The sequence below is a fragment of the Perna viridis genome, chromosome 1 (assembly GCF_037379345.1).
Source record: "Perna viridis isolate PV_CMFRI_1.1 ecotype Kerala chromosome 1, ASM3737934v1, whole genome shotgun sequence".
NCBI lineage: Eukaryota > Metazoa > Mollusca > Bivalvia > Mytilida > Mytilidae > Perna > Perna viridis.
The window spans coordinates 33,203,029-33,228,457 of NC_142445.1; the positions used below are offsets into that span (position 1 = coordinate 33,203,029).

The window sequence follows — 25,429 nt, forward strand, 5'->3', positions numbered from 1 at the left end:
TTGGAATAAAAATTCATAGGAAAACAGGAGGACAGAGATATTTTGTCTTTAAGTTGGAAACTGAACACAGTTATAGAAAAATAACTACATTTAAATATATCTAAAAGTCTTTATTAGTAATAGGTATCAGTCTTGTATTACATATTCCTGAGCGGGTGTACGCCAAAACATGGCGGAAAAAAAATATGGTGGGCTTCTTTTTTGCCTTTTCCTGTTTTTGTTTCTTGGCAAATGACTATCATTTTTGATCACAAGTACAGGGTAAGTATCAATCTATGACACAAAAAAATTGTTTTTGAGGAAAGAAAAAAAAAACAGTATTTTCATGAAAAATAATGCTTCAGAAAAGGGGTCTATTTTATGAACTCAAAATAAAAGTGAAAGTAGAAAAAGTCTATTTTTAGCTTGACCTGTCCTGGTGTACCGAAGTTCGTGCCTTTTTTTTCTAAAATGGACCTAAAAATTATTTTTGACATTTCCTTAATCGAAAAACATGGTCAAGAGTTAGATTGAAACTCCTTGTCTATTTTTTAAAAAATCATGAAAATTTAAGGTATACTATAGAAGCCTATGGGGCAAAGAATACAAGACTGAGAACATATCCCTGATTACACCTATTGACACAGGTTTCCAGATTGGGGAACCAGATTATTAGTTACATTTTATGTATGTCGTAAAAGCAACGAGTCAAAATCGGTATAATTTTGCGACTTTTGAGAAACTGCATGTATGTTTTATGTGCCTCAAACTACTAAAGATATTGTTCAATAAAAAAATAGATCATTTGTGTTTACCACAACCGTTATTTTGTACACTTCTGTTGACGTCACGATTCTCCGCCTGCTACAATGTCCATTTCTCTACAAAAATAGAATACATTAATGAAATGACAGACTTTTTCAAGTCCGCGCTTGGGTTAATAAGTGGAGGCGGACAGGGGGGTGTCGAAAATGATTTCGTGGGGCAATCGGTTGAATTAGGAAATCAGAAACTGCGAGTTAAGAAGGTCATTGCAGAAGGTAATTTTTTTATATGTATATTTTAATCAACATAATCAGTTGGTCCGAGCGTATCTGTATCTGTACGTCTAAGATCAAAATTTGGCTTTTGTTCGGTGGGGAGAGAGAGAGCTACCAGTTTAAAGTTGTTGATGAGAGCGTTGTTTTAGCTATTGTTGTGTTTTGCTAGGTGGCACTTCAAAACACTTATAGTCGGCGTCACATAAATAACATACTGTTAAAATTTGAATAAAAATATTTTCTACGACTTTATTGACACCTACCGTCGTTTAAATTGTCTTAAATGACTTGCTCATTCGTTAAGCCAAACGGCTTCTCCCTAAACATTGAATCGTTAAATTCCGGTCAGATTTTAATTCTAGGTGGCAATATTTACATTGTAAAAAGTCGGCCATGTTTACAGTGATCGGGTTGCTAGGAGATGTTGTTTACGTTTAAATGGTTTGTCCAAAAACCGAAGAACCCAGAATGCAATTCGGCGTTATTTCGGATATCTCGGATTTATTTTACGCGAACAACGTATAATACCGAGAGGTTGATCAAGCAGACGATTGTCACCGGAGTTCGACGGGAACTTACGCACTTCGTTTGTAAACAAATCGTCCCGTAAAAACCAACATGGCGGATATTAGTATGGGATTTTCCCGTAAGGATTTGTTACGCATGATTTAAGCTAATAAGCGACTTGTTTTTGAGAAGCTGTTTGGCTAAACGAATGAGCAAGTCATTTAAGACAATTTAAACGACGGTTGGTGTCAATAAAGTCGTAGAAAATATTTTTATTCAAATTTTAACAGTATGTTATTTATGTGACGCCGAGTATAGAATTGATCCGCACTTGTTTGTCAAAGATATTGTGGATTTGAAAGTCACTATATCTCTTAGATCTTATTACTGGTTTCAGATAATCATCTTCTTAGATGACAGGTATTGGTCAGGTCCCTCAACCACCTTGTACAAGAAAATAAGTCCCAGGCTTGTGCTTCTTTCTTTAAGCTCTTCTAGTTGGAACTTAGAGTCTGGCTAGCATGTTTGTGATGCTTCCTTCATCTCTGGACTTGTAGTTGCCTGTGATGAACTTGGCTGCTTGTCTCTGCACTCACTCTAATTTGTTTATATCCCTGTTCATAAATGGTCCAACACGATAGCTCCATATTCAATTGTTGATCTTACTATACTCGGCGTCACATAAATAACATACTGTTAAAATTTGAATAAAAATATTTTCTGCGACTTTATTGACACCTACCGTCGTTTAAATTGTCTTAAATGACTTGCTCATTCGTTTAGCCAAACGGCTTCTCCCTAAACATTGAATCTTTAAATTCCAGTCAGATTTTAATTCTCGGTGCCAATATTTACATTGTAAAAAGTCGGCCATGTTTACAGTGATCGGGTTGCTAGGAGATGTTGTTTACGTTTAAATGGTTTGTCCAAAAACCGAAGAACCCAGAATGCATTTTGGCGTTATTTCGGATATCTCGGATTTATTTTACGCGAACAACGTACAATACCGAGAAGCAGACGATTGTCACTGGAGTTCGACGGGAACTTACGAACTTCGTTTGTAAACAAATCGTCCCGTAAAACCAACATGGCGGATATTAATATGGGATTTTCCCGTAAGGATTTGTTACGCATGATTTAAGCTAACAAGCGACTTGTTTAGGGAGAAGCTGTTTGGCTAAATGAATGAGCAAGTCATTTAAGACAATTTAAACGACGGTTGGTGTCAATAAAGTCGTAGAAAATATTTTTATTCAAATTTTAACAGTATGTTATTTATGTGACGCCGAGTATAGTGAGATTTAGGAGAGTTTCTTGGTGTTTTGTGGGCAGTACATGAGATTCCTACATATGTGTAGAAAGCCTGAAGTAAAATTGGCATCCTTTTTTTAATTTTTTAAAAAATTTTTTCTTTAGTCAGGATTTGAACAATATCCCTCATCACCACCTGATTAGGGTGTTTGAGAGTATGAAGGATCTAATATAGTATATTGTTACATTGTGTATAACTGATTATTTTAAGCTTAATTGTTAAACAAAAAACACTCAATTGATATATCCATCCTCCCTAGTCAGGGTTTTGAGTCCACCCTCACTCCCTCAAACCCCTGACATTACTCATTCATATTTAGCGGGTATCGTCCAGCGCCATCTAGTGAGTTAATTAAATTTAACCCGGATACAAAATCCAATCAAATCGCTCGTAATAGAAACTTTGATGTAACTTGCAAAGTGGCTACATATTATGTCATTTTTTTTCAGTAAAGACTCTAAACAGAATCTGCAATTATCATTTTTGCTTATATTGCATCATTTGTGACATCATACAACTTTCAGTTACTGTATGGGATTGTCCATTACCTCGTATTATTGTTTACCTTTCCACAGACATTTTATGTTAAATCGATTTTGATTGGTGCTTCTCACCCGGAGAAGCAACCAATCGGAATTGGCTGGACGATACCCGCTAAATATGAATGAGTGATGTCAGGGGTTTGAGGGAGCGAGGGTGGACTCAAAACCCTGACTAGGGAGGATGGATATATAAGTGCTACAGTACAGCTCTCAGCATAGTTTGATAAATGCAAGGTATACCTCCTATACTTGGCATACCTAGCACAATTCTTTGAAGTATATCCGTTATTTCTAATATACAACTCATTAATTAAATGAAAGTAAGTTTTGGTATCCAGAGGTTTCATTAAGAACTGGCTACTGTGAAAATGTAGACAGTTCAAAATCACAATGGGTTCCATTTCCACTTTGATACATTTTGAAGGTGTAGACAATCCATGTTCTCTAATAAGCCTGTTCACTGAAAAGATAATGAAAGCCGTGGGTATCTCCAGTAAAGATTTACCTGTTCACCTGGACAGGTACAAGTATCTAAGTTAAATAGGTACATGTATTTAGTGAATTATTGAGTTATTAGTATTTTATCGTCCGTGCGAGACTCATAAGAGTATTTTATAACACAAAACCATACATGTGAACCTACCGTTGGGAGGTCATTTCTACTGGAATGAGAACCTTTCTACATTTCTGCTCTGGAAATGGAAAATCTACAGCTTTCCGAACATTGCAGTGACTGTGTGAAAATTATCAAGAAAACCGGTATTCAAACTCCAAAATTTGTGTTTCAGTCTCATTTCCTTCATTATTCTAGCCATAAAATTGACAAAATGTGTTAATTGCTGTCTTAACAGATAAAGGAATGTTTTATGACAGGTAAATAATCACAAAAGAGGAATCTGCTCAGCTCATTAGGGTTATTGGCAATGATTAACAATTAGAAATTTGGATTCCGATTGGATACATCACCATTTAATGGACAGCCAATCATTTTCCAATGATTAATTTCTACTGTACAATTAAGTTGATAATTACTGTCAATTTAAAAGTCTAAATTTTGTAGAACCATTGTATAATTTCCATTGTTGATTCAAAGAGTAATCAAGGGAACCAAGGTTATAGTTCAATGTCAGTTACCTCCCTTATAACATTCTATCTTTTTATTTTACATTTACTGTAATTTCAACAGTTCAGTATATTTACCAAATTTTGGGGCATCATCCTTTTGTGCCAATTGGATAAAAAAATCATAGTTAAATTGCGCAAAAAAAAATTCAGTGTAGTCCTTTTCTGCCAGTAAAAGAGTCCAATTGCGCCAATTACAAATAAGGAAATTAAGTATCTAAAAGGTAAGAATCTAAAGTAAAACGATCATAAAATAAAGAAAATGAGTTGAAAAATGAATAAATTAAAGATAAGAAACATCAAAAAATACATATATATATATTTAAGAATGTGTCTGGAATAAAAACCTAATATTATTTATTATAATTATTTTTTTTAATTTCCATTTTTATTTTATTATTCTGGAAAAAGATCTAAAATTTGTTATCTGAACCTGACCTGTCCAGGACCAGGGGCTGCTCTGGCTTCCAAAAATCTGTCGCCAGAAAAATCGCCAGCTGCCATTTTTTGTCCCCAGTTTTCAGAAATTAGAGCCAAAGGGTGCCAAAAAATATATACTTTTTAAAAAAAAGACAGTATTAAGTTCACTGGTGAATTATCTTTGTCAATTCTCCATTCATGACATACATGTATCCAAGATTCACTCTTGATGCATGTATAAAGCAGGTTTTTAGCTCTAGTCTGTCACTTTCATATGCATAAAATATGAAGTACTACTCCAGAAACAGGTATTTTACTTCCATCAAAGACTATATTACTATTCTCATACAGTCCCTGCTTTTAAGACATGCATGTTCACCTGAGTTGTCCTTTATGGTCTAATTTACCTAATACAATATGATTTACTTTTTTTTATTATTTTTAACTAACTTGATTCTTTTCTTCAAGTGATAAAATTTCTATCAAACTACAGTTTGTACCATGGACCATTAATTGTGTCCCTGTTTAATTATCTTGATATCTGAATAGCATTTCCTTAATTAGATTTTAGGAATCCCCATTCTATTTATTTACCGATTTTCCTGCCGAAAAAGTCACATGGCGAAAGTGTAAACAAATGTCACCCATTTTCTTTTATCAATTCTTTCATTTCGAAGTATTTAGAAAGAGTAATCAATGGAACCAAGGTTATAGCGGTAATCAAAAGAATGTAATCCAGGGACAAAGACCAGACATGGAAAACAGACATACACAACAAAGAACATAAAGTAACTAAAATCATACATACTAAGTAACAAAAGTAAATGAGCATCTCGGACTCCACTAAAAACTTGGAGCATGGACCAGGTGCACCGGTAGGGTAAGCATCCTCAGCTTTTCTAGAAACACCCGCTGAGTTGCTCATAATTAGGTATTAGACAATTCCTGATGGGATAATCATTGTTAATTGGATTTAATTTATTCTGTTATTACGTAAGTCTGTTTCTGAATGTATTGCATGGTTAAATAGGGCTGTGAAACTTATGTGTAGCCACGTGCACATGGCCTTAATTGTGTTTACCTTTGACCACATGATGAGAGTTTTGATTGGCTCAATATAATATATTTACATTTGATTGACACCTCCTGTGACGATATTGTCAGTCCAGTGGCCTGGTCTAATTACCTTTAATTGCCTTCAGTCGTAAATTGGTCATAGTCAATTAACTCTGACCAGGTGTGAACACAATTGTTAAATTGGAGAAAATATCCGTTGCTGATAAACTTCCAGTCAATTTTAATATACAAAACCTAGGCACCAAGAAAATTGCCAAATAAAATAAAAAAATTGCAAATTGCGACATTGGCGAAGCCCAGCACGACCCCTGCTGTCAGATCTTTGTTAGACTGGTAGGTATTAGTTGGACTTCATAGCATTGACCAATGTACATGTATAATTGAAAAGTGGTCATCTAAATAAAACTATGTCTTGACAAACAATATCAAATATAAATTTACCTGTATTCTGGTGCAAAAGGGTAATTAATTTATTGACGCAATTTAACTATGAAAATCGAAAAGTAAACTGGCGGAAAAGGAGTACTGGTGCAAAGAGTTGTGGCGCAAAAAGCCTCCTTTTTGGCACAAAAGGAAAATGCCCAAATTTTGTTTGAAATAGTTATAGGAAATACTACTCCATAAAAATTGTGATGATTTTGGAAATTTGGCATCAGCATTCTTGAATATTTGTTACATTTCCTCTACTATTAGACCTCATGGTATGCAGTTAATGAAAAAGGGCATACATGTATTATAATTCTAGAACATTCAGCATTAATTTTAAAGGAAACAATTTTACTATTGCTATTGCCATCACTTGGTGTCCTTGTCGTCTGTCGTCGTCGTCTGTCGTCATCAACGTTAACAATTATACAAAATTCTTCTCCTCTGACACTACTTGACCAATTTAAACAAACTTGGTACAAATGTTCCTTGGTGTACTCTGCATAAAACTGATGTGGGGATTTTTGATTCATTGAAAAACCTGGCCGCTGTTACTAAAAATAGAACATAGGGGTCAGACAGCAGATTTTTGCATACATGTATATCTGTCACCAAGAGCCAGTTGAGCATGAGGTTAGGGGAATTAACTCTGTATGCTTGGCTCCAGTGACTCGGGATATGTGTGTAGGTTAAGACTCCCTTACTAATATGTGGCAAAGTAACTACAAATAAAGTTTAAACACTTTAATAACAGCAATAGCCAAAAGTACCCAAAATATAAAATGCACTATTAAGATTGTCACAGTTTCTGGTTCTATAATGATAATTTTCAAATTTTAACAATGTCCAAATTCACTAAATCCAAATCTGAATAAATTTTGATAAAGTGCAGAAGGTTAAGTTCTGATCTGGCGAGTACTGGAATCGGTTCCTTGGAAGTCTAATGAATCAGTAACGTTTGCGGATAGCTTGTTACGGATGGTTCGGAGTGACTGGAACTAGATGACTCCGTAGATTCTACTGTATTCCTTCTGTACTGTTGTTAACTTCACTGTTACTGTTTCTAACTCTATTCTATATTTTACCCTATCAACTGTTTGTTTACTTTCTTCAGTCTATTTATGGTCCAAAACTGACAATTGCTCAAGACTGATATGTATTTGAGCAATATTAACATTTGTTTGAAATATGCCAAAAGCTAATTATGAGATATTAATTAAATGAAAGATGAAAAACATTTGCAACTCTAATTAAGCAATTGAACAATAATAATTAAAAGAGAATAACTTTAAGCCATCTGTGATATTTGACATATTAATCTCTGGTCTAATTCTTTAATTGCTTGTAAAAATGATGTAGACAAGAGGAATGAAAATTGATTCATAAAATTTCTACAAAAATGTTAAAAATTTGTGCAATGAGTTTTGCACCTATGACATACCTCCTAAACCATTAGGTTTAGCTGAAATCTGACACTGATTAAAGTGTTCAGCATGATGAGATCTATCTCTGGTCAAATTTTGGTTTTAAACTGTGGATTCATGTTGGAGATATTGCCCTTTTTCAATGATTTTTGCAATTTTTAATGTTATATTATTTGATCAATTGAAACCAAACTTGGTACAAATGTTCCTTGGTGTATCCTGCATAGAACTGATGTGGGGATTTTTGATCTGTCAATAAACATGGCAGCCGTTACTAAAAATAGAACATAGGGATCAGACAGTAGTTTTTCACATATATCTCCAAAACCAATAGTTTTAGCCAAATTCTTTCAAAAGTTTGCGACACTTCGCGAGGGGACATGGAAATACCAGGCATCCATCCATTTATGTTTCCCGCACTTTTTTTGTTATGCTTTTACCAAATAAGTTCGTTTTTGGTATGTGGCCTTATTATAAAGATTTACGGATTAAATTTAACTTTGGTTATGGTTGAATGACTTTTATGGAAGTTATGGCCCTTGGACTTAGAAAATTTCAGTGAATTTACAGTTTTCCACACTTTTTTTGTAATGCTTTCACCAATTGATTTTATACTTTGTATGTAATCTTACCATGAGATGTTACAGATTAAGTTTGACTTTGGTTAGGGTGAATTGATTTTTATGGAAGTCATGGCCCTTGGACTTAGAAAATTTCAGTGAATTTAAAGTTTTCCTCACTTTTTTTTGCGGGGGACATTGGAATGCTGTTCTTTCATGTAAACAATTTCAACTAGTTAATTTAATCTTACACATGTATATTTAAAATCTAAACAGTTTCTTTTATTGCAATAAAACTGGTAAGAAAAATCTTAAATCTGTTATATAAAAAATAAATAGCCGTATTTGAGATTTACTTCCTTCATTTTTGTTAACTTTTAGCATCTAAATATAACAATATAACAAGAATAGACATGGTGTATATTTTTCAGGCCCCAAGGCTTAATCATAAAATGTAAAAATAAGGTTCTCAAGTCAGAAGTTTGAATAAACAGTTAATTAGAATCAAAGTTATACATGAAAATTTTAAACTGTTAATTAAAAGAAAATAATGAAAAACAAATTTTTAACTATAGATTTAATGTTTTTATTAATAAACCTTATGACCTTGAAATGTTACCAAAATATGTGTGAAAGAAGTCGTTATATTAATTAATGTTATGGAGCCCAATACACGCTGATTGTATATTCAAAAGTAGCTTTTTTTTAAATGATGAAAATCAATATTTACTTAAATGCAAAATTTGATATTAAATCAAGAATAACAATTAGACAAAAAATGTCATGATTTAAATCTAAAATTTTGTAAATATGAAAATTGCAACAAAAAAAACTTGAAATTTTTACTTTAATTTTGCTCATGTTTCCATGTCTGGTATTTGTCCCTGGATTACATTCTTTTGATTACCCACCCGTGCAGGTCCGGGTGTTAAAAGAATAGGCCTGCAGCAGCGCTAAGCTTGTCGTAAAAGGCGACTAAATAGTGCTCAGAACCTTAGCCGGGGGCTAGGAGGCTCTGCCCACAGAGTAACTGGGATGTGTGCCCCAGGTGGTTGAATGGGGTACCCCAGGCTTGTTACATGCTGGGGTTGTCAGGCTATAATACGGAAAACCTTACCGCAAACCATAGTGGTGCACCGTGTTGGGAAAGATGCCACGTTCCTCGCACGTTAAAGAACCCTACTGTGGCATTCTCCCAGAGTAGGAACCACAGGAGGCTAAATTGCCCGACCCTACCCACCTCTCCCTATTTCCAGTGGCAATCAAAATTTGTCGACCCCATTGTCCTTGTGTTCCATCCCTTTTTCATTTCATGTTGATTTTATCATTGGTTTCATGTTCATCGTCTGAATATAGCTGAAATATTGCTGCTCGGACATTAAACCCCAACAAACAAAACAAACAACAAATTTTTGATTACCACTATAACCTTGGTTCCCTTGATTACTCTTAGAACACTGAGGTGAGCCACCTGTGTGTGATGATTAACTGTACAGGTAAAACCATCAACAACAACAATCTACAGAGACACATAACATATATACAATATATGCTATACAAAACTACATTTTATATTTACAGACATGTTAGACACATTACAGTGTTGGTTAAGTTAGTCAGAAAGACTCACTATTTTGTTTATAATTTTGATAAATTTACACAAATTTATCTGACTTTATTCATTTTTCAGTGACATTATTGCCCTAAAACATAAAAAACATGGGTGCTTTATAAGCTCCTTGTTGATATACAGTGTCGCATATTTCGTAATTAAATGGTATTTGTCCCCTATTTTTGACTCTTAAGTTACATAGATCACAAAAACGATTTTCTCTGTTTCTAATTTTCTGTTTGGTAATTTATGGTTAGCTGTTCTAAATCTACATAATATAAAAAAGTTTTTCTCATCAAGAGTTTTAAAATATTTTTCAAAACTATCAGTTTCTTTTTAAAGCCTATAGTTTACAGTTTTCGCACCAATTGTGATACTTAAATGCCAAGATTGTCTGTACTGATTAGTAAGAAGTATGCCAAGATTGTCTGTACTGATTAGTAAGAAGTAGCTTAACCTTGCATTTTAACCAGTATGTTTCATGGGTGTTCTATTTCACCTTAGCTGTGAATTACAGGTTAAGAAAAAGGTAAAAAAGTACTAAGGCGAAATGGAAATTTTTATATTTTTCTGTTGTAAAAAACAAAACTGTAAACTAATGAGATGTAGTTACAATGATTAAGGGAAAATAATTATAAAATTGATTTTAATCAGTTTTTTCTTTACTTTGGCCACAAATTTAAAATATTTTAACACTTTCCAAGTTATGATATTTCATGATAAACATTCATTTTGAAAAGATACTAATGAAATATATTATACATGTACTGCCTGTAGGCCATATGAGCTATTGCCATCACTTGGCGTCCGTCATTGTCGTCGTCAACAATTTTTCCAAAATCTTCTCCTCTAAGACTAATTGACCAATTTGAACCAAACTTGGTATGAATGTTCCATGGGGTATCCAGCATAGAACTGTTGTGGGGATTTTTGATCTGTCGAAAAACATGGCAGCCGTTATTTAAAATAGAACATAGGGGTCAGTCAGTTTTTTGCATATATCTCCAAAACCAATAGGTTTAGTTAAATTCTGTCAGTAGAAAAAAGTGTTCAGCATGATGAGATCTATCTGCTGTCTAATTTTTATTTTAATATGTTAAGCCATGTTGGAGTTATTACCCTTTTTCAATGATTTTTTTTGGCTATTTTTTATGTTATTTCTTTAAAAAAATCTTCTCCTGTGGCACTACTTGACCAATTGGAACTAATCTTGGTAAGTGTTCCTTGGAGTATCCTGCATAGAACTGATGTGGGGATTTTTGATCTGTTGACAAACATGGCCGCCATTACTAAAAATAGAACATGGGGTCAGACAGTAGTTTTTCGCATATACATTGTATCTCCAAAACCGTTAGGTTTAACTAATTATGACATCGTGTAAAAGTGTTCAGCATGATGAGATCTATCTGTGGTCAAATTTTCATTTTAATCTGATAAGTTAAATTATGGCATATATCACAGAAATGCATGATTTAATGAAAATTGTCTTTCCTGGTCATTATTTCCATTTTCACATAATATCAGTATACTGATATTGGTAGTCTGGCTATAGTTTAAGAGTTGCATTGTGCAAGATATTGTAAAAAAACAACATAGCAACAAGATTTTTATTAATAAAACTGACTCAAAACTTGACGTCAACCCTGAAATACCTAATGTCACTGCTTGGGATATTCAAAGTACTCAAATGGTCATACAGCACAGACTAAGAATCACACAGTGACAGTGTTGAAATAGGTATGATATAGATTGTTGAAATCTGTCCTTTTTCATAATGATAAATGATAATTTTTATTACAATATACAACTTCTTGAATTACCATAGATATCAAGTTGGTGTGACAAGTTAGTTATAATTGTCATTTTTTAGTTATTTAGGGAAAATATCACTGATGGGCATGATATAAAAATGACCATTTCTTTGTACATGTAGTTCTAAGTCTGATTTTGTTAGTATTGGTCTCAGCTTTATTTTGACTACTTTTAATCATAATACACACAAATAATGCACTTACAATGCATATGTCTAGGTTCAGTGTGTTTTTGGTACTACATAGGGGGTGGCCCTTTGACCTGGAAGTGGTTAGTGAGACCTAAGCCATGTTGGAGTTATTGCCCTTTTTCAACATTTTTTTGCTATTTTTTATTATTTCTTTCAAAAAATCATCTTCTCTGACACTACTTAACCAATTGGAACTAAACTTGGTATGAATGTTCCTTGGGGTATCCTGCATAGAACTGATTTGGGGATTTATGATCAATCTTTAAACATGGCCACTGTTACAAAAAATAGAACATAGGGTTAGACGGTAGTTTTTCACATATATCCCCAGAACCGTTAGTGTTAGCCAAATTCTTTCAAATAGCTGAAATGATCCGTATTACTAGGACTACAAAAGTCTTCGAAAAAAAAAGTTGTCAGACGATTCCTTGTAAGAGTTATTGTCCTTGAAAGGGAAAAGATGACAGGGTTTTTTTAGTTTTCAGCTAAATTATCTTGAAAACTATTCAAATTTACTGTCCTTGAAAGACAAAATTCAACCAGGTGAGCAATTCAGGCTCCTGGGAGCCTGTTGTTTTCTCTGGATTTTTTTTTTCGACAAACACTCGGAATTCATCAACATGATTTACTCACAGCTAACATATTCTCAATGTAGAATAAATGCAATACCGAAGATCAAACATAGTTCAAATATTTGGTAAAATTTACTCAAAGTTTAAAAAATATGAAAATGTATAAATAAGATATACTTAAATTTTCATATCATTTGCAAAACAATTTTTGCTCTTCATCAATTGTAACATACTTTATCAAAACAATTAAGTATAAACTGACATATCCGAAATACATGTATGTATCTTCATTGCTGAACTGATGATTATTTGTATAGGATGTTCCTGGTCAACAAACACTGATGGGTACCCTTGGGATTTTTTCACTCACTGTTTCAGATAGGTTTGTTTTCTTTATTTGGTATATTAAAAAAAAAAACACACACATAAAGTACAGATATTTCAGTTGATACTCTGTTTTTCCAGAATAAAATAAAATATAATCAAGTATAAACCGACATATATATCCAAAACATGCATCATGTGTTAGTGCCATCTCTTCTGGTTTGATTGTACACATTCAGGTATACAGGGAAATGCCCTCGATTTCACACTGGTATCCTTTTCAAAACAATAATTTAATAAGCTGATCATGTGTTGACAGCTTTAAACCAATGAAATTTCAACATCCTTATATTTTGACATTAAAACAATTTTCGACACTTTTCTGCATGAACAATCACTTGACCTGTTGATCTCATTTGAAAATCTGAAGTGAAATAAGTCTTCATGGTTGACTGATCACAAGGCTGAAAACACTTTAAATATTAAAGAGAACACATGATATAAGTACAATAACTTATTTTATGTAAATCTATATAAACCTGAAAAATAGTCAGAATACAGCTGTGGATCCATTAATGAGAACGAACAAGTGCTGGATGCATTTAACCCGTATCTCTTACTTACAATTCGTCTGTTGGAACTCACCAGTTTTTAGTACATTTTTTAAAAATTTCAATAAATAAATATTACGTCTTAATAGAAAATATATCTTTTCTATAGTTATCATGATTATTCTGTAATGTTTTGGGTATTCTTGGTATTTTTATGGATCCAAACTTGACATCTAAGGTGAAATGGGAGCAAGCTGGTCCATGTACCTGTTCAATTAATTAGTCATTTCCTGTTGTATAATATTGGATACAGGTGATGCTGGGGGATGAGGGTTATGTAAATTGGGAGCCAAGGGAGCTAATTGAGGTGTGCTAGGTATTTACATTGTATCAGACTATGCTGAAAAAAAAATAAGAACACTTGTGTGTTTCCATCCGTGTCTGGGCTGTAACTTTTCTGTTTTTTGATGTAGGCTTTTGTTATTTTGCATGTGGGTAGATCACCTAAAGTCCATATGTCACTTACCATAGAGAGTGGCCATTGACCTCAAGGTCAAATTGCTGTTTTTTTAGGTGACTAACTCGTGTCCTGGCTGTAACTTTTTTGTCATTTGATGTGGGATTTTGATATTTGGCAAGTTGGATAGCTCACCTAAAGATGATGTTTTGGGTACCATGGACAGTGACCTATGACCTTAAACTTTGACCTCAAGGTCAAATTCCTGTTTTTTCTGTGACAAACTTACGTCCGAGTGTAACTTTTTTTGTCTTTTGATATGGGCATTTGATATTTGGCATGTGGGGAGATCACATAAAGATGATGTATTGTACTATGGTTGGTGACCTTTGACCTTGAACTTTGACTTCCTGGTTAAAACTGATGATTTTTACTCAACTGTTTGTGTCTTGATTGTAATGAAATATGCATGATTAATTTACTTTATTAAGCATGGCTGTTGTACAGGATTTTTACCTCAAAATTTTATTTTGAACGTTTGTGTTCCTTGAGGCCATAACTATCAGCAAATTTGTTTCCACATTTATTGCAGCCATATGGCAGTGTTTTGGTGCATGTTCTTTGATGCCTGTTGTTTGCATTAGACCATACTGTGCTATAGTGACATATTCCACATTCGTATGTTTTCTTTATCTGGGGTTTGTCCCTGATAAAGAAGGGCCATCATTTCTTTCATCGGGTATTACTCCTGCAATTTCCATTCCATGATATATGGGATACATTAATAAAAGTTGAACTCCACTGCTAGTTGTGTAGACATGCAAATTGTATCATTTAGAAAATATCTGTATTATGTTTTCAAGATTTGATGGCATCAACTGGATGCAAGATGTGGCATTCAAATTTGAGTTTACTGGCGAGGCGTTATATGTCCAGCAAATCTTGAAACAATACATATTTCAATTCTAATGTAACCACATACATGTATTTATCAAATGTTCAGTATAACTAACATACATGTATGTAAATGTAATTAAATTATTGGTATTGTTGTATTTTTATATTTAATGTAATTTCAAGTTTTCAATCCTTTGTAAAATCAATCAGTTCATTTGTATAAGCAATAAATAATCATATGCATGTAGTCTTTTGGACTGGTGACTATTTTTTCTATAAAAATATCTTCATTTGTCTGTATAAATATTGTCTCACAAGTGCACGGATAAAGTTGCAAACACACACAAAAAAAAAATGTTGCTAAATAACAGCCAATTACATACAAATAAGATCACATTTACATTTGATATGTCTAGTTTTGTTTGCTTTTGTATTTTGTTAATGTTTTCAAATGTTCCTTTAATTGTGTAGTAAATGATATTAAACTTATAAGTATTCCATATTTCTTACCTTAAACAACCTTGTCTCTTCTCACTGATCCTTCAAATGGTTAATAATAAATAATTAGTGTATGTCTTGTCTTAACTATGCTTCATCAAGCACACTCGACTCCACATGGTACAGGTTTGTCCATTTATACATTGCAGTGTTTTATGTCTCAATTTGCATCTTTTCCACCTTTGCTGTGGAATTAAATTATTGTTTACTAAAAAATTAGTAACTGACCCAGACAAAAACCAATTTACAATATTGCAGGTTGCATAGATTGTGTTTCCTTATAATTTAATAATTTATGCTTGCTACTATGAAAATAATTCCTTCTTTCTATTGTCAGGAGGATTTGCTTTTGTTTACATTGCCCAAGATATTGCAACAGGGAAAGATTTTGCTCTGAAGGTACAAGTAATGTAATCATCAATGCTTAACATTTTAAAAGGATGAATGTTCTTTTATGCAGTTTTTATACAGAGGTGCTAAAAGTTTATAACATCTTACAACAAATATCAGATATTCATTCTTTGTACAAAATAGAAAGAGGTTGAATCCAGTTTTACATGGTTCTAGAATATGTTAATGTGGGCAGGCTGTTAAAATACAAATGAGTTAAAATAATTTATCATTTCAATGAAATCACTTTCTGAAAGCGTAGTTTGGATTAGTCAGCAAACAGGTTCATCTTTATATATTGAAGACGTTTAACCATATTACCAACAGTTAAGTGTCATACTTTACATTATTTTTTTGCTAAATCAAACCAAAATGTAGCTTGCTCTATTTTGGAGCCCTTGGTTTCTTGGATTATCTTTTACAACACACTTGTTCAATGATGTTCTTAAAAGTCTGATACAATTTTTTTTTCGTTTTCAGAGGCTGTTAGCTAATGATGAAGAAAAAAAACAGGCTGTTTTGGAAGAAATTAAATTTATGGTATAAAAGAACCTATTAACCATAGTGCTCTACATAGTAGATCCTGCAACCCTCCTTTTTGCCATCACTTGGCATCCGGCGTCGTTGCGTCATCGTCCGTCTGTCGTCGTTAACAATTATACAAAACTCTTTTCCTCTGAAACTAGTTGACTAATTAGAACCAAATGGTATGAATGTTCCTTGGGGTATTGTGCATAGATCTGTTGTGGGAATTTTTGATTCGTCAAAAAACATGGCCGCCGTTACTGAAAATAAAACATAGGGGTCAGACAGTAGTTTTTCACATATATCTCCTAAACTGTTAGGTTTAGCTGAATTCTTACTGGGTTAAATTGTTTAGCATGATGAGATCTATCACTGGTCAAATTTTGGTATTAATCTGTGAAGCCTTGTTGGAGTTATTTTCCTTTTTCAATGATTTTTGCTATTTTTAATGTTATTTCTTTCAAAAATCTTCTCCTTTGACACTACTTGACCAATTGAAACCAAACTTGGTATGAACGTTCCTTGGGGTATCCTGCATAGAACTGATGTGGGGGTTTTTGATTCATCGAAAAACATGGCTGCCCTTACTAAAAATAGAACATAGGGGCCAGACAGCAGATTTTTGCATATATCTCCAAAACTGTTAGGTTTAGCAAAATTCTTTCTATAGCTGAAATGAACCTTATTATTAGGACTTCAAAAGTCTTCAGGGATGAAATTTGTCAGATGACTCCTTATAAGAGTAATTGCCTTTGAAAGGGGAAAAATGACTTTTTTTTAAGTTTTCATTCATTATCTTGAAAACTATGATACATTAAAAGAAATTTTCAATAGTTCAAATGATTCTTATGATAAGCCCTACCAAAGACGTCTTGAGTCAAAATTGTTGGACAACCTCTTGTTGAATTTATTGACTTTAAAAGGCAAAATTGAACCAGGTGAGCGATTCAAGCTCCTGGAAGCCTCTTGTTTGATTCCACGAACTTCTTCTTTCTACAGACCAAAGTAAACTGACATATGTATGTATCATCATTTAGTCCAATGTCTCGGCTTTATAATGGTACCAAGAAAGTTGCGGTAACACTTTTGAATTTTGCTGTAAAATGAAAAAAATGTATTCCTTCCCCGCCAAAAAATCGCTAAAATTGACATATTTTTCTATGTCAGAACCCCTAGAGTATTTATGCTTCAGTAAAAAATGGCTTATATTGTATTTTTGGTTTAGTACTATCACAATTTATACTTCTGGGGTTCTTTTGATGAATTTTGGCGATTTTCGTAGTCAGAATTTATAAAAAAAAAAAAAATGCAAAAAATGGGGGTTTCGGTTTTTTGGTCAAAAGTCACATAAATTTGATTCCACACACGTTATTACTCAAATAAAATGTCTCAAATTTGGTATCATTTGATAGATAATTTAGTTTTCTACATAAATAACCACAAAAAAACTACTTTCAAGAAAGGATTTTCCAAAAATGTTAAAAATATTACCCCTACTCCTAGAAAACTAGTCTCAGTATCAAACAGAATTCTCATGCACAGCATACTGACATAGTAGAACTCATATTTTAGGCTGTCATAATTAAGGTACTGATGTTCATAACATATCTGATCAATTGAGGCACTTAGATTTTTCTTTTTGGGTGACATTTACTATATTTTTAGCACATAATCAATGTAAAAAAAGCAATTTGGTTCTAGTGTTTTAATTATCCATGTATTCAACATATAAGGCGCATATTTTTCAGTTTCAATATGACAATAATGAGTTTTTCATAAAAAGGGGAATTTCAGATTTTCATATTTTCTTCCATTTCAACGGTAATTGGTATTTTTTTTTCAAGTAACCTACTTTGATCAAGTTTTTGCATATACAAATACATCTATGTAGCATCAGAGCTTTCTAATGAGCCAAGGCAATACTTTAAAGTATTCCAAGCCATATAGGTGAAAAAATGGTATCCCATACCCACTAAAATTTCTGTGAAAAAAACAGAATTCGTATGTGGATGATTGCCATTTTTAAATGGTGTTGAATGCCTTAATATGTTTTATTCTTAAATTCCTTTTTTTTTGCTCACCTGGCCATAGGCCATGTGAGCTATTGCCATCACTTGGCTTCCGTTGTCATTGTCGTTAACAATTTTTCAAACATCTTCTCCTCTGAAACTACTGAATAGATTTGCATGTAACTTATAAAGATTGTTCCTTAGAGTTCCTGCACAAAATGACTGTTTGGATTTTTGATCGGTTAGAAAACATGACCGCCGTTACTAAAAATATAACATAGGAGTCGGACATAAGATTTTTGCATATATCTCCAAAACTGTTAGGTTTAGCCAATTTCTGACAGGGTTAAAAGTATTCAGCATGATGAGATTCATCTGTGGTAAAATTTTGTGAAAATCTGTTGACCCATGTTGGAGTTGTTGCCCTTTTTTGACATTTTTTTTGCTGTTTTTGATGATATTACTTTCAAAAATCTTCTTCTCAAATACTACTTTACAAAATTCAATGAAAGGTGGTATTTTTGTTTTTTAGGGTATCCTTAACAAAATGACCCTTTGCATTTTTGATCGGTTAAAAAAACATGGCCACCATTACTAAAAATAGAACATAGTGGTCAGACAGTAGATTTTTGCATATATCTTCAAAACCGCTAGGTTTAACCAAATTCTGACATGGGATAAAAGTATTCAGCACGATGAGATCTATCTGTGGTCAAATTTTGGTGAAAATCTGTTTACCCATGTTGGACATATTTTCCTTTTTGGACATTTTTTGTTGTTTTTGATGTTATTACTTTCAAAAATCCTCTCCTCAGAAACTACTATACAGAATTCAATGAAAGTTGGTATTTTTGTTTTTTAGGGTATCCTTAAAAAAATGACAATTTGGATTTTTGATTGGTTAAAAAACATTGCTGCCTATACTAAAAATAGAACCTAGGAGTCGAACAGTAGTTTTGTGTATATCTCCAAAACTGTTAGGTTTAGCCAATATCTTTCAATTGCTGAAATATCCTTATTATAAGGCCTACAAAAGTCTTTAGGGATCAAAGTTGTCAGACAACTCCACGTAAGGGTTGTTAATATTTTGTTGTCTTAGTGATAATAAAAGCATAATTTTGCTTGACAATGTGATTGATGCAAGAATATCTCCATAATAAATGCCAGACAGACATTGGATACAGTTTGTGTATGCCATAAATGATCATTTTCTTTCACATTGGGGCAGATTTTAGTGGTTAGGGTACCATTCTTTTGCCAAAATGACCTGGAATATGTTTAATAGTGCATTGCCTTGGTAAGATGCTACATAAATGTGTTTAAATATATAAAAACTTACATGAAGTAGGGTACTTGAAAAACATTGCCCATTACAGGTAAAATGGAAGAAAATATGAAAATCCGCCATTTTATGAAAAACTCATTATTGTCAGCTTGAAACTGAAAATAACCAGCCTGAAATGAGAAGGTGTTTTGAATACATTGATAATTAAAACAAAAGTACCCAACATGTCTATTGTACACTGTTTATATGCCAAAAATTAATATTTTAGTTCATGTTCAGGCATTTTTTATCATGGGTAGGGGTGGGAATTTTCCACCTAACTTGAAAAGTTCAAATATTTATTACTTGGGCTCATTTTGAAGATAAGACACCATATTAATGTATTGTATCACACAAAGGCTTGTTTGAACTATGGTATTCAAAGACAATATCGCATGATATAGAAGAAAATTCTGAAATTCTGAAAATTCCCATTTTTCTGACTTTATAGTAATTGTCACCCCAAAAGGAAAATCTAAGTGCCTTAATTGATCAGATATGTTGAGTACATTATTATCTTAATTGTTAATGCATAAAATATGAGTTCTACAATGTCAGTATGCTATGAAAGAGAATTCTGTTTCAGACCAGTTTTCTAGGAGTAACAATTTTGGAAAACCCTTTCTTGAAAATAAGTTTTCTGTGGTTTATTTATGTAGAAAATTAAATTCTCTTTCGAATGATACCAAAATTTGAGACGTTTTAGTTGAGTAATTACTTGTAGAGGTGAATTTATGTGACTTTTGACTACAAAAATTGCAAAAATTCATCAAAAGAACCCCAGAAGTATAATTTGCGATAATACTAAACAGAAAATACCAAATAAACCATTTTTTACTTAAGTGGTAATACTTTAGAGGTTTTGACATTGAAAAATATGTCAATTCAAGCCATTTTTTGGCGGGGTAGGGGTACATTTTTTTCATTTTACCACAAAATCTAACGTGTTACTGCAACATTCATGGTACCATTGTAAAGCTATGGCATTGGGCTATACGATGGTACCTAAATGTGTTTAGTTTGTTCACACGTTATCCCAGAAGGGCTTAGATGCACAAACAATTGAGTCATAAAAATCTTGGCTTTTTGACCCAATGGGGTACAAACATAGGCTTATACTGAAAAAGAATCTGAGAATATTCTTTTGTGACAAATTGATTTGGCAATGGGAGTTATAAAAGTTCCTAAAAATCACCATGAAGTTGATGAGTGGGGGTTCACAGTGGACCGTCCGAGCCCATGGACTAAATGAAACTCATTGGATTAACATTTATGGATGTGCATATTGTCAGGAATTTATGTTTGGGCAAAAATTTTTTTCAGCAAATCTTGGTGTTATGTGTTGTCAGCAACTCTTCCTCAACAGTTGCCATGATTGTTATGAAACTTAATCAATTAATTACCATATTGGGATGTGTATATTGTCAGGAATTTATATTTAGATAAATTTGCAGTCATATTTGTCATTGTGTTGTTATCCAGAAAAACAAAAAATAGTACTGATTGTGGTTTGAAGTTGGGTGTTTTAGGAATAGCAGCAAATTGTGTATCAAAAGTGGTTTATCACCATAAAAATTGTGTCCAATGTAAACCATGTGTCCACATTGGTCCCCAAATGTACTGGGTTCAACAGGCTGCAGGGGTATTAGTCCCTTTAGGGGCAATGTCTGGTTTCGTAATGCAACATTTATTATACCTCCCTCTTGACAAGCGGGAGGTATATAGTGATTGCAGTGTCTGTCCATTCATCTATCCTAAGTTCTAATCAGCAACTTCTCTCAAAACCACTGAATGGACTTTGATGAAACTTTCACAGATTCTTTATTTCATGATTCCATTGTGCACCTTTTATTTTGATTTTCCATCTGAATGACTTTTGGGTTTTCTGATGTAAAACATGGACTTTGTTATTGGTTGACCAAGAGGGGACCATCTTCTAATACGCAACACGTCTGTGTCTGAAACCACTGAATGGAATTTGATGAAACACCCCAACTCTAGAACTGATGCAAGGTTGCGATGCAAATTTGGTTGTTCCCTCAGTGGGATTGGAACCCCTTCGCGTCTCTAACATCTATGGCAACACCGCCTGCGCTAAGTGTTCTAGACCACTAGAACAACTAGGCTATATACAACACAGCTTTTGTTAACCAAGTGATACTTCCTAGTAAGTAAATCTAAAACATGACCATTAGCACATGATCTAACTGAATAGGACAACCTCTGATGGTATCGGGTAAGGCAGTAGAGGATCTGCAACAGTATACAAATAGAACAACATCAAATTTATAAGAAGTCTAATTGGATGTGGGAACTCAACCACCTTACTTGCTAGTGCATTACTATTTGATATATAGCAGGATTTGAACCCCTTCTCTTCTCTGACACTACTGGACCAATTATAACCAAACTTGGTATGCATGTTTCTAATGGTATTCTTCTAGAGCTAAAATGGAGATTTTGATCCTTTGAAAAACATGGCTGTTGTCACTAAAATAGAACATGTACATAAGACAGCAGTTTGTTGCATATGTCTCCTGAACTGTTTTTTGATGTTATTACTTTCAAAAATTTTCTCCTCAGAAGCTACTGGACAGAATTCAGTGAAAGTTGATATGATTGTTCGTATGTTTTAAGTGCTAGGAATTTTACCAGTGAAAAAACATGGTCACTGTTATAGAAATAAAATGTTGCTTATCAAGGCAAGTAAGCAGTTCAGGCTCTTTAGTTCCTCTTGTTTTAGCTCACATGGCAGGGAGGGGTCTGTCATCTTAGCTGTTGTCGCTAACAAATTTTAATAACTCTTCTCCTCTGACACTGTTGGACTTATTGGAACCAAGTTTGGTATGAATTTTCTTCATCATGCATTGAAGACCCATGGGTGGCCTTGAGATGACATTTTTCATCCTGATAGGGTTGTTGTTACTTTGACATATTCACCATATCCATTCTGGTTATATTCTTAGGATATTCTGTCGAGAACTGATTTTGGGATTTTTGAATTGTTGAAAAAAGTGGCCGTCATAACTTAAAATAGAACATAGGTGTGGAACAGAAGTTTTTTCCACATATATCTCCTAAAATGTTAGATTTAGCCAAATTCTGGAAAAACTTTTCATTTTTATGAAAAGCTGTTAAGCCATTTTGGAGTTGATGCCTTTTTAGCTCATCTGGCCTAAAGACCGTGTAAGCTATTGTAATCACTTTGCATCTGCCGTCCGTCGTCGTCTGTTGTTGTCTTTTGTCGTTAGCTTTTTAGTTCACTTGGCTAAAATGTGAGCTATTGCATTCACTTGGCATCCGTCGATGTCATTATCTGTTTTCTTTGAATGGATTTGGATGAAACTTAAGAAGATTTTCCTTAGAGTATTCTACCCCAAATAACCATTTCAATTTGTGATCTGTTGAAAAACATGGCCACTGTTACTAAAAATAAAATGTAGGGATCAGACAGCAGTTCTTGTTTGTTTGTTCTTTTTATTCATTTGTTTTTCTTTAGTCAGGATTTGAACAATACCCCTACATCACCACCTGACTAGGGTATTTGAGGGTATGAAGGATCTTATATAGTGTTATATCTAAATATTTTAAGCTTCTTAATTGTTAAACCAATAACACTCAATTGATATATCAATTTATAACTGGAAAAAAATAAAGAAGTGCTAGAAAAAACACTACTAAAGACATGTATACCATGCATCCCATGTTGCCTAAATGTGAATCCTCTTGTGTTGGAAAATGCACCCACCAATCACAAAGTTATTCGGTGCACAAGCATCACAAAACTTCTCACCATTCTCATTTATATCTCCTAAATATAACTTTTTGTAGGTTTAAGCTAATCTGGAGCTGGCATGTCAGTTAACTGGTAGTAGTCCTTATTACATTAATATTATTTACATTCAGTTTCTTTATTTCCATTGTGACTAGGGACTCAGACCTTTTTGAACTGATTTTTTGGGTATGTTTAATTATTTAATATTTTTTCTACAGTGGACAGATTTTAAAGGGGGAGGGTTGTGATCGTGCCCAAGTACTTTAATCCTGCCGCATTTTTTTGCACCTGTCCCAAGTCAGGAATTTCTGGCCTCCGTATGTCTTGTTTCCCTTTTCACCTCTAGTTTATTTTTATGCTACTTGAGTATACAGGGGCGTTTTTTTACAGTACCTGTGTACAATGTTGTTTTGGGGCCAGCTGCAGCCTGTCCTGTGATGTGAGGGTTTCTTCGTTGTTCATTTAAGACCAACGGTTTACCTTGGGCTGACATTTTCATCCCAATGGAGTTGCTGTCTCTTTGACATATTGACCATACCTATTCTCCTTATATGTCCCATAACTTCTTCCATCCCTGCCAATCCTCCCATTAATATGTTGATGTCTTTGTTACTAAGTTGTACTAAGATGGTACCAAGCTTTTCAAAGAAATTGTCTTCTTCCTTGCTATCATTCGTTGGAGCATAGCACATTACCACATTCATACTGACGTGCCTCTTCTTTGTCTTGAAGGATACTGAAAAGTGTCTTGGTCCTTGTGGTTTCCATCCTTTTAAATGCTTTCTGTGCATCTTGTCCTAACATGAGTGCTACTCCTAGTGTATGTGGTGCTCCATCTTGTTCATGTATGGAGTAAAGGACACTTTCACTTAGTCTCACAAAGTCCAAGTACAGTCAGCTTATAGTTGCACATCTCTGCTGCTATTTTGGCTGCTTTCCCTGCCTCGTACATTATTTGTACATTCCAGATGCCAATCTATAAAATCTTACTGGTTGATGAAAGAGTGTTCGGTACATCTCTGCACGTCATAGATCTTCCTGTTGAAGTACCTTTATGTTTCAGGTCACTTTGTGTCTGTTGGATAATCATCAATGTTTCTTTAGCGTTGAAAGGTTTAACAGGGTGGAGGTGCTAGCCCCATGCCCAACCCTCCTTCTGTCTCATTCAGGCTTGGGACCAGCCACTAGCTTAAGTAAAAGTGTCTAGATCTTTATAAATTTTTACCATCAGGTGCCATATCACAAAAAAAAGCCTGTGATTGATTTTGAGGGTTGTGACTTGAACCATTTAGGGACCAGAAGGGACCAGAAAACAAGCATTTTCATGATACCAGGATAATATCTTGACTTACAGTAAATGAATATCCCTCAGGCACTAATTGTGCTCCTCTACTAACTAATTTGTTTCTTTACTGTTAAGAATCATAATTTATGGCTTGACTCTTTAAAGATCCTTCCAAACATGGTCTGCTGTATGAATTTAAGAATACTTTTAGATTTCTTGATATTTTGGCTGTAAGTCATCTTAACTTTGTAACAAGCATTTGTTCTTGCTTCCACTATTGCTGCTGCAACACCAAGTAAAACCTTTGAGGGAAACATATTTGGTTAAAAATATATTCCCTGCCATACAGGATATGTCAGATGACTTCAAGGAGCCTCTTGTTATAAATTTGGGTAGATTAATAAATTTATCACTATTTCCTTGTAGAAAAAGTTGACTGGCCATCCAAATATAGTCCAGTTTTTAGCAGCAGCTTCAATTGGTAAGGAAGAGTCTGGACATGGACAAGCTGAATATCTTCTATTGATGGAACTATGTGGTGGTAAGTTTCAATCATGTCCTTTCCTGTCTTGTCTGCTATTTATCTCCCTCCATTGTTGCAATTAAGGTTTGGTGGGTATATTTGATTCACCTTTGTCTGTCTTGTAAGAGTAACTCTTCCAAATCCCTCATTTGTTGATTTTTATAAGAGGGCAAGACATCATGTGAAGAATTTTGACAAAACATGAAGTTCATTTTATTATACGCCACTCATTAGAGTGGGGCTATATTGCAATCACCTTGTCCATCTTTCCATCCA

At 33.8% G+C, this 25,429-nt stretch overlaps 1 protein-coding gene across 3 annotated transcripts in view; it reads left to right on the plus strand.

Annotated features, from left to right (window-relative positions):
* The first annotated feature begins 817 nt into the window (after positions 1 to 817).
* Positions 818 to 25,429, plus strand: part of LOC148628442 (cyclin-G-associated kinase-like) — a 163,967-nt gene continuing 139,355 nt past the window's right edge. For all 3 annotated transcript variants that reach the window (XM_088587597.1, XM_088587607.1, XM_088587616.1), the window contains exons 1-4: positions 818 to 1,019; positions 15,660 to 15,721; positions 16,193 to 16,252; positions 25,057 to 25,171. In XM_088587597.1, the coding sequence (XP_088443723.1) occupies positions 887 to 1,019; positions 15,660 to 15,721; positions 16,193 to 16,252; positions 25,057 to 25,171 (370 nt within the window). In that variant the 5' untranslated portion in view covers positions 818 to 886. The remainder of the gene's footprint in view (positions 1,020 to 15,659; positions 15,722 to 16,192; positions 16,253 to 25,056; positions 25,172 to 25,429) is intronic.